General features: G+C 52.8%; 1 protein-coding gene across 3 annotated transcripts in view; it reads left to right on the top strand.

Moving 5' to 3' along the window:
- The first annotated feature begins 4977 nt into the window (after window positions 1-4977).
- The window catches only part of SFXN5 (sideroflexin 5), a 69750-nt gene continuing 64199 nt past the window's right edge, over window positions 4978-10528 (top strand). For 2 of the 3 annotated variants that reach the window (XM_087965726.1, XM_087965728.1), the window contains exon 1: window positions 5003-5115. In XM_087965726.1, coding sequence (XP_087821852.1) covers window positions 5059-5115 — 57 coding nt within the window. In that variant the 5' untranslated portion in view covers window positions 5003-5058. Of the gene's footprint in view, window positions 5116-10528 lie in introns of all 3 variants that reach the window. The other variant, XM_087965727.1, reaches the window with a different exon arrangement.

Here is a 10528-nt window from a genome sequence, read left to right as displayed (position 1 = left end):
TCTCTGGTGGACCTTCAAACCTGTCGGGCATCACGGACTCTTCTTGACACAGTGGCGTGTGTCCCAGGCTGCGGGGTGGCCCTGCAAACTTCCTGGCCTGTCCCTTTGCAAATGTCGTCGCCTCGACCCCGCTACAGTTAGGCAGTCTTTGTCCCCCTCCCCCCACCCACAAACTTATGCCTCCCTCCTACTCCCTTGGGTGAAATGGGAGGTTTTCATTGGAGGGCGATCGAAGGCAAAGGCGCTGGTGGCTGACCCAGGAAAAGCCGCCTGAGTGGACAGAGCTCCGGGGGGGCCTATGCTTTGCCTTGTTCCATGAGGGCTAGTGTCTTCCTCTTGATTTTGATCAGCGTCCAAGGCGGTGCCAGCACGCAGCCCCCTTGGAACCAGCCTGATCTTTTCCGTGCTATCTCTCAGGGCAGAGGGGGGAGAGGGCGCTCTGCCTGCCCCAGAGAAGAACCAAGGGCTGACGGTGCATGCCCCCAAAACACCCCCTCCTCTGCCCCCTTTCTCCCATCTTCTACCTGTCCTGGAGAATCACACTAATGAAAGGAGGGGCGCACCTGCCTGGAATGGTAACAAGACAAGACGTGCCTTTGAGACACCCTCCTCCCCCCCAAAAAAACCTGGTCTGCATGTAAGGATGGGCACTCTCTCGCCTTATTTACTGACCCCCCAGGGATCTCACAGCCAGGAAAGGCTGGTGTTAAGGCAGGCACAGAGGCTTAAATGCCTTAGCTCCAGGTGTACCGACCCCCCCTCCACCCGGCCTGCTTGGCCGCCTAGATTAGGTTCTGTGCCCTGGGCCAGTGCCCTTCCAGGTAGCTTAATTTTTCGGGAAAGCCTGCTCTGACCCACCTGGCTCCCTTGCCAAGAAGGCCTTGGGGGGGGGGTACTACTGAAGGCTTGAAGCAACGCAACCCCAATGCTGCCAACGTGAGGGAAATCAAATGAAAGGAAGCCCCCAGACACCACCACCCGCCCACCCCTGGAAATGGCTGGGCAAGGAGGCTCCCTAGATTTTGGTTCATCCCGATTCTGCCAAAATGTTTTCACTTGTTTGCCCCTTAAGCCAGGGGTCCCCCCAAACATGGCCACTTTTAAGACTTGTGGACTTCAAACTTCCCAGAATTCTGGCTAGAGAATTCTGGGAATTGAAGTCCACAAGTCTTAAAAGCGGCCGTGTTTGGAGACCTCTGTCTTAAGCACTAAATGCCCTGAGGCTGCTGAGTCCGGGGGGGGGAACCTGACAAGGAGGGGCTTGAAAGAGAGGGCGGGGCTGGCGGTCCTTGGCTGCGATGGGGGGATTTGTGCTTGTCCCCCTTGAGCAGGGGTCTCAAACTTGGCCACTTTAAGACGTGTGGACTTCAACTCCCAGAATTCCTCAGCCAGCATGCTGGCTGAGGAATTCTGGGAGTTGAAGTCCACACGTCTTAAAGTGGCCAAGTTTGAGGACCCCTGACCCTGAGCTTGCAGTGAGTGGCCTCTTGACCGCCTCCCTGAATTTCTGTTCCTCTCCTTTGTGGCCCAAATATTCACCACGCACCGGGCCCCATCTTGTGAGCCCTAGATTGGATGTTGCCTGCCTTTGCTCTCGAGGGGCTTCCCGTGTGGTCCCCCACACACACACCCCCTGGCAGTAGCTGCATAACAACCCCGCCCACCCCCGTGGGAACCTTTTTCTCCATGGCAGGGTCTGCCTGTCCTGCGTGGCCTCTGGAAGGAAAGGAGGTGTGTGGGGGTGGGCTCGGTTCTTGGGTTAAGTGCTGTTGGTGATGTTTGTTTCATAAAACTTTTGTCTCTTTTCTGTTTTAAGCACTTTAAAAGACAAAATAAAAATGGTTGAATTGTTGCTTAGACAGCTTCTCCTTCGTGTCCTTTCACCCGTGTCCTGGCTAATTCACTACACACACACACACACACACACACACACACCCTGTTCCAGGATCCCTGGATTTCCACTGTTTGTCCACTGTAGGGAGTGAGGAGGTGCCCAGGTGGGGCGGGTGAGGGGCATGGCCTTGTGAGCCAGCAGCAGAAGGAGGCCTGGGTGGCTGGGTGTGCACTCTCCAGTGGTGGGATTCCAAAAAAAAATTTATTACCAGTTCTGTCAGGTGAGGCTCCATTCAAAATCCAAGAAAGAAAACCTTAGACTCCCTTGTTTTAGAGAAAAGGACTTTTACTGAACATTGAAGTGGTAGCATCAGAAGAAATACAAGATCTGAGGCTATATCTATCATTAAGTGTTGTACCTGATGATTCTTGACTCTTGAGAAATGTATCTTTTCTTTTATGTACACTGAGAGCATCCGCACCAAGACAAATTCCTTGTGTGTCCAATCACACTTGGCCAATAAAGAATTCTATTCTATTCTTCTATGCCAATAGGTGCGAAAATCACATATAGAAAGTAATCCCAATGTTCCCACGCCCGATAGTTCAAACTGGCCATCCAATCTGAGGTCTGTATCATGTCATGTGGGTGCATCTTCAGGTGGTGTTTGAGACATCTGGCTCGCCAGGAAGGTTGACCTTGGCCTGAATAGATAAGAGACTACAGCTGCACAATCAGCAAGTAAGCATAGTCAAGAAAGTTTTCCCAAGTTTTACATTTCACCATCTCAAGCCTCCAGCACTCTTCCCCCTGTTGTAATGACGAGGCAGTCGAGGTGTTTGATCATGATCAAATGAATCATGATGAACTTTATTGGAGTCTAGTCTTGCATTTATACACATTTTAGTAATCCTCTAACATTGCTTAACTTTGGTTATTGCTTAACTTTCATTACTGTTTAGCATAGTAATTAACACAATTATCTCTAGTTAAAGTCTAACATACGTTTACTTCCTCTCTCTAATCCTCCTTTACATTAATGACTTTGTTTGCCTGAGTTGTATTTGCTTTGTAAACATTCATTACCTGAGGTTTGCCATCAGATAAGAAACATTCCTGCAATTACAACTCTACTCCCCACAAAGCCCAATTAATCTTCCCTCCCGCTGCTTCTATGGCTGACAGATTCTGTGGGCGTGGCTTGGTGGGCGTGGCTTGGTGGGCAGGGGAAGGATACTGCAAAATCTCCATTCCCTCCCCACCTCCCTAACCTGCTTTCCAGCTCCGTTCTCCTGGGCAGGGCAACTAAAGAAGACCCAGCCGATCAGCTGGGACTCAATGGGAGGCAGGGAACAGATGGGGTTGGCGGGGCCAGTCAGAGGTGGGATTGGCCAGTTCTCTGAATTACTCAAAATTTCTTCTACCGGTTCTCCAGAACCGGCTGAATACCACTGCCCCATCATGCTTCCCCTCATCAGCCCATTCTTGGGGGCTGCACAGAGCAGGCTGGTTTCTCTCTCAGCTTCTTGGGTGTTAGATTTCTCTAACTGCCTGGGGAGGGGGCACTGCTCTCCCCTCACCCTTGTGCAGACTGCCCACCTCTTCAGAAGAGACAGGTGGGGCAGAGTTTGGAGGGCAGAGCCAGGCAGAGGAGGCGGAGCTTCTCTCCTGGTGGGCTGCCTGGTGCACCTGCTGCCCCTCCCACAGGCTTTGCTGGTGGGGTGGGATTTTCTTTCAGGGGTTCAGCCTCCAAGATCTGCCAGAGAAGGTATATATATAGAATGCACGAAGCCACTAGACTAGAGGTTTATGCCAGAAATATGAACTCGAAGGAACATTGTATCATGCTTGGTGGCCCTGTAAAAAAAACCCGCTAAAGAAATACTGGAAGTTACATAGTTTGAATACAGAATATTGATACAAAAAAAATCAACATTAAATTGAAACCAGGACTTATAGGATATTTGATGGACACATAGTTAGAAAAGAGTCAGGGACGATTATCTCAATATATGGTTGCCCTGGAGCAGAGGTCTCCAAACTTGGCCACTTTAAGACTTGTGGACTTCAACTCCCAGAATTCCTCAGCCAAAGTAGCTCTGTAGGCAGTGCCATGTACAAAATGTTACAAACATTGATACCACCAGGGTAGCTATGAGTGAAATACTGTACTGGATGTTGAGTATGGCATCTCCAGCCAGCAAAGCTCCACAAGTCTTAAAGTGGCCAAGTTTGGAGACCCCTGATATAAGGGATTTGTTAGAAGAAGTGTCCTTTTAGTTACTTATTGTGAATAATTCTGGGAGTTGAAGTCCACAAGTCTCAAAAGTTGCCAAGTTTGGGGACCCCTGCCCTGGAGAGAAGATTATATGCACGGAAATGGGAAGATCTGGCACTGCCCTCCAGGATTGGTGAAATTGGGCAGATCTCCCCGAGATGGGTAAACTGGCTTCTTTGACTAGAGAAGAAGTGTTATTTACACTTACAGACGGTGTAAAAATGAAAAAAAGAGACTGGTGATAGAGGTTTAGGATGAATTATAGAACAAGAGCAATAACTTTAGAGAAGTTAATCTGGACTGCCATCTGTTAGAAATGGGTGTACGGTCTCCTGCTTGGGTTGGGGGTTGGACTGGATGACCTACAAGGTCCCTTCCAACTCTTAATCTGTAAGTAAAAGTGATATGAAGAATATCAGAAGCCACTTTTTTTCCCAAAGGTTTTTCTTTTCTTGCACTTTTTGCTTTTTCTTCCTTACTTTATATTAGTATTAGCTTCTTTAAAATAATCTTTAATAAAAGTTAGACAGAGAACAGGGAGCGACCAATTCCCAGGATTCCCTGCTGGTTGAGCTATTGCAGGAGTGGGGAACCTTTTATGGCCCCGGAATTCCGGGAATTATAGGAAGTCCGCAAGTTATGAAAGGGCCGTAGTTCCCCAGTCCCGGCGCCCGCAGGGCTCCTGCTTGGGGAAGGTGCGGAGGGTCGGCGCGCTCCCGCCCCGTGCGGAGAACTACGCTTCCCAAGTCTCCCCTGTCGCGGAGGGGGCGGGGCCTTGCCCGTCCGACCACAGAACGGCCCTTGCGGCGCCCGAGGAAACTACGCGCCCCAGCAGGCTCCGCGCGAGCTGCGGTGCACCTCAGCCAATCGGGGGCGCGGGGGCGGGGCCGGGGGCGGAGCCAGGCTGCGAGGAGCACTTCGCACGCGAAAGTGGCGCCGAGCGGGGATGGCGGAGAGCGCGGGGTACCCGGCCTTCCAGCTGGGGAAGCCCCGCTTCGAGCAGGTGGGCTGCGGGGCTGCGCGCGCTGGCATCGGGGAGGGGGCGCCGTGCCGGGCGGGCGGGCGCTCGGCCGTCCCTCGCCGGGAGGGGTAGGGGCTCCGCTACCGGGGAAGAGCGACTCCCGCCCCCGCGCCGCCAGGCCTCCCGCTGATTGGGCGCCGCCGCTGTCGCTCGCCTTCTGGAATTCCCGCCCTTTTCTGGATGCCAGGAAGGGTTTTTGATTGGCACTTGTTTTGCTCCGTTGGTGGCAGAGTTCGAGTCTCGGTGCGGGGGTCGTAGAGGAAGTGGGCGCTGCAGCCCCTAGCACGAGAGGGGGGGCAGGGTGCGTCTCTGGAAGAGGCAGGGCAGCCGGTGGTAGCTGTGCCAGGGTTTGGGGGCAGCCTCCCCTGCGAGAGGGGGCCGTGGGAGCTGCCCACCACCTTTACCCAGCAGGGCGGAGGGGGCGGGCGGGCAAGTGGGGAAGCCGCAGTCGGAGCTGCAGCTCAGAGCCCGCGTTGCCCAAAGCCGGGCCGGGCTCTTAATCTGGGCATCTCCCTTGGCAAAGCTGCAGAAGGGGCCGGGGAGCGCTGCTGCTGCCCGAGGAAGGCAGAGCAGCCGGCTCCCCTCCCGGCCCTGAATCCCTCTCCCCTTTGCAGGGAGGAAGTTGCCCCCCCCCAGGTTCTCCCCTTCTCTCCCGAGCTCATAGCCTCCCCGGAGGATCCTTGGCCATGTGCTTCTGGGGCAGCCGAATCCTTTGCAAGGATGGGGCCGGTTTCAGCCCAAGGGAGCCCTTCCTCCTCCTCCTCCTCCCTCTGCCACCTGACCAAGGGCCTGCCTGGGTCTTCCTGCCTGGCAGGGCCAGCCTTTAGGGAGCGAAGGTGCCCTGCTTGCGGGGTGGGGTGGGGGTGGTGTATTCCAGGCTACTTGGGGTGTGTGTGTGGGGGTCCCCGATCTGCCATTGGGTAATGTCTGCCATTCTGAGAGGCAGAACCAGCGGCTTGCTTTGCTTTCTGCTGGCCCCTGGCCTTGGCAGCAGGTCCTCTTCATTGGAAAGGGGTGCCTCGTGTCCTACTTCTTCCCCACCCCCCCCCCAAGAAGCAGCCCAGTTGGTTTGCCACGGATTGTATCCAAAGTTCAGCCACCATAAATATCACTAAACCTTGGACTTTGCTTGCCAGTGCAGAATTGCCTTCCGGCTTCCACCTGTCCAGGTGATAACAAGAGTGGGGGAAAAAAAAACCTTATCTGGGCGTTTCCTCCAGACCTTGAACTCTCTGAAGCAGGGGTGTCCAACCTTGGCAACTTTAAGACTTGTGGACTTCAACTCCCAGAATTCCTCAGCCAGCAAAGCTGGCTGAGGAATTCTGGGAGTTGAAGTCCACAAGTCTTAAAGTTGCCAAGGTTGGACACCCCTGCTCTAAAGGGTCTGGGAGGGGCGGTTTGTGCTTCTTCCTTAAGGCTGTTTTGCCCCTTTTGCGGAAAAGGGGCTGGTGGTCCCCTTGGAGGGGGCTCACCCCCCCTTTGGGGGTCTTGCTGGGCTGACTCACGTCACCAAGGGAGCAAACAGGAAGAATAGGCAGAGTTTGGCCCAGGAGTCAAACAGAAGACTTCCCTATTTTCCCTATCCCATCTTTCTGGCATCCTCTTTCACTCCAGGATTGCTCTTGTCCAAGTGGGGGTGGGGGTGGGGGGAGCAGGTTTGGGGAGCCTGCAGCCCGAGTAAAAGGGTTAGAGGGTGCACGGAAATTTGGGGAGGAGCACAGAAGGCTCCAGGTACCCAGAGAAGCATTGACCTGCGGCAATGGAGCTTGTGTCTTTATTGGGGGGGGGGCTTGAGCAGGGGAGTCCACCCAGGGATAGGATTCTACCGGTTTGGACCAGTTCTATAGAACTGGTTGTTATGATTCTGCGCAGTTCGGAGAACCGGCAAATCGTATCGCTGGCTGGCCCCGCCTCTCTCTGCCCACCCCCCCTCCCCCCCCAGTCCTTATCGCGCATGCCCAACATCGCTGACTGCATTCTCCTCCGCCCAGTCACTCCTTAAGGTATTTCTTTTTTTCCATTCCTTCTGATGATCAGCTGTGCCGGGATCCGCCTCACTGTCTGTCTGTCTGTCTATCTATCTGTCTATCTATCTATCTATATATCTATATCTATCTATCTATCTGTCTATCTATCTATCTATCTATTATCTATCTATCTATCTATCTATCTATCTATCTATCTATTATCTATCTATCTATCTATCTATCTATCTATCTATCTATCTATCTATCTATCTATCTATCTATCCTGTCTATCTATCCTGTCTATCTATCTATCTATCTATCTATCTATCTATCTATCTATCTATCTATCTATCTATCTATCCTGTCTATCTATCTATCTATCCTGTCTGTCTGTCTATCTATCTATCTATCTATCTATCTATCTATCTATCTATCTATCTATCTATCTATCTATCTATCATCTATCTCTCCGTCTGTCCATCCGTCCGTCCATCATTTATCACAAGTTCTTCAAACTTGGCAAGTTTAAGATTGGTGGACCAAGTCCCAGAATTCCTGAGCTAACATGACTGGAGGAGGAATTCTGGGAGTTGAAGTCCACCAGTCTTAAACTTGCCAAGTTTGAAGACCCCTGAATTCTAGCATCTGTCTGTCTGTTTGTCTATCGTCTCCCCATCCATCCATTCATCCACCCACCCACCCATTATCTATCTACCTACCTATCCATCCATCCATCCCCAGCTTTGCCCAGGAGGCAAAAAGGGGCACAGGAGGTGTCTGTGTGCTGCACAGATAGATAGATAGATAGATAGATAGATAGATAGGGATGGGTGGATGGATGGGGAGACGATAGATAGAAGACAGACAGATAGATGATAAGACTAGGGGTCCCCAAACTTGGCAACTTTTAAGACTAGTGGACTTCAACTCCCAAACTTCCTCCTCCAGTCATGTTAGTTCAGGAATTCTGGGAATTGAAATCCACAAGTCTTAAAAGTTGCCAAGTTTGGAGACCTCTGTCCTAGGCTGTGGAAGGAAGCAGCACGTGTGATCTCAGGAACATCATCTGTAGCCTTTGACAGTGCTGGGAGGTCCACAGGAAACGCCAGAAGAATGGAGAAGACCTGGTATTGTCCCAAGCCTTAGAAAAGGGGGCTCATTTGCCCCACAATTCAGGAACGAACCATCCAAAACCCTGCTTTAAATATTTGGGTAAGAAAAAGAGGAGAGAAGAAGTGAAAGATGGTGGGAATTCATCTTGGGGTCCCTGGGCAGGCTGGGAAGTGGCCCTGCTACTAATGGCCAACCTTTCAAAGGGAGATAATGGAGGTTTTTGATTCCCCTGGGATTTGCTGGAGAAACCGCTTAGAGTCGGGCGCCCAGAAGATCGTGGCCGCCTCTTGCTGACAGTGACGTTCGTTCTCTGAGGGTCCACAGTCTGGGTCCACGGAGCCGGTTCTGAGACTGTCTGCCAGCGTGGCAGGCATGGCCCAGGCGAGGGGAGCCGGGCCAGCTGTCTGGTTCGCTGAGCTAACGAGAGCGGCTGCTTTGTTTTCTGCTGTGTCTCTGCCCAGAACTAATTTATTTTATGAAAAGATTTGCTTAATTGGTTTTGATTCTTTTGTAAGTGAGCCAAGCCATGTGAGAGGGAGAAGCTGGAGGTGTTCTGCACCAATTAAAAAAAAAATGTGTTTTTTTTTCTCTCCCCCCAGAGCTGATTAATGGGAGTTTTTCTTCAAACTCTTTGGGTGTGGGAGGGATGAATTCCTCTGAGCTCGCTTCATTAAGGGGCGGCTGTGAATGGCCACTTTGAAGTGCCCACGGGACGGGATGGGCACCTGCCTGGGTTTGGGGGTGCAAGGACGCTCTGCTCGAAAGGGACGGGGGTCTCGGCAGTGGAGGATTAAGGCTCACTTGGTGCCCTAAGCACTGACAAATCTTGCTGCCTGTTCTGACCCAGGCTTCGTCAAACGTAATGAACCACAAGCTTCTTTTAAAAGCAAAACCTATTTTTTTGCAACACTGGGAATTTCTTTTCATTCCCATCCAGAACTAACCTTAAAACAGTTCCCCAAGATAAGCACACCACCTTTCAGTTTTGTGGAATGTGGCCAAAAACAGAAGTATCCAAATAACTACAAAAGAAACCAACCGAAGTACACAGAGCTTCAAGGAGGACTCGGAACCGATCAAACTACTTTACTTCCTGCAAAGGTTTCGTCATTGAGGCCTGACTTTTATCCCTTATGGGAGGGGCAATCGCCTCCCAGCCTTACTCCCGAGTTGCCCCTTTTGTTTCATCTGCTCTCGCCTTCTAGCAGCTCTGTGCATACGCGCACTGGGAACAGGCTCCCCTTGTTCCTCTGCCTCACTGCTGCCAGACTCCAAAGGCAGCACCCCACTCCCAGATAGTCCTGGCCCCATCCCTGCATCGTCCGAGTCCTCTTCAGACTCCCTGAATGGTCGCCTTCCTTCCCCACTGTCCCTTTCCGCTGCCATCTGCACTGGCTGCCGGCGAACCACAACACTGCTCCCCTCCTTTGTACGTACTGTGCAAATGAAGCCATCTTCTCCACTTCGTGGTGCCCCTTTCGGACCTGGTGCCCTAAGCCCGTGCTTAGTCTGCTTAATGGTTCATACACCACTGGGTCTCAGGGTGGGCTGAGGTCCCTGAAGGGAGGACTGGCGGAAGGGCTGCGTCCACAGTGCCCCCCCTGAGCAAGGCTCCCGGGAAGTCAGGGTCATGCGATGCACACAGGTGGGCAGGGGGTGCCGACCTCCGTTGGCAATGCTGGTGTGGATTCTGAGGAGCCCCTCCGGAGCAGCTATTGCACCAGGGAGATGTGAAGTGTCTGGGTGCCCCAGGGACGGCCGAGGGCTGTCTAACTAGGGCCCGTTGCGTGGGGCCGCCTGGTGTGCTCCTGGCTTCAGAATCCAAGCCCAAACAAGGCTATTTCCATGGCTTGTGGAGCAGAGCAGCCTTCGCCAGACAGACGATCCCCTTGTGATGGCCGATTCCTGCTCCAGAGGCACAGAGGGGGCAGCTCTATGGCCAGCAACCACGGGGGCCTCGCCCGCTGCTGTGCCACTGCTGGAGGGGATGGGGGGGGGCTTCTCGGGGTCTCCATGGAAGGGTCCCCATTGCTCAGGCTGTCTCTGAAGGAGGAGGGGAAGATCCAGTGTGCTGGGCAGAGGGCAATTCCTGCTTTCCTTCCCAAGCGCCAACCTCAGCTCTTTGAGGTGCTGTCCCTGGCAGTGCCCGAGTTTCTTGACCGAGGCCACGGCTGTTTGCAAAGGTCTGAGAGGTTCTGGCTCAAAAGTGGGTACTTGAAGTCACCCCCCACCCCCAGATATCCTGGTTTTGGGCTCAGTGTCTGGAACAAAAGGGAATCTTAGGGAGCTGTGTCCCCCACACTGAGGGACCAGAG

Source organism: Notechis scutatus, chromosome 4, assembly GCF_049901735.1.
Source record: "Notechis scutatus isolate UNSWTSFEM ecotype Mainland chromosome 4, rNotScu1.2, whole genome shotgun sequence".
NCBI lineage: Eukaryota > Metazoa > Chordata > Lepidosauria > Squamata > Elapidae > Notechis > Notechis scutatus.
The sequence above is the reverse complement of the archived record's forward strand: the minus strand, read 5'-3'. Positions and strand labels throughout refer to the sequence as shown.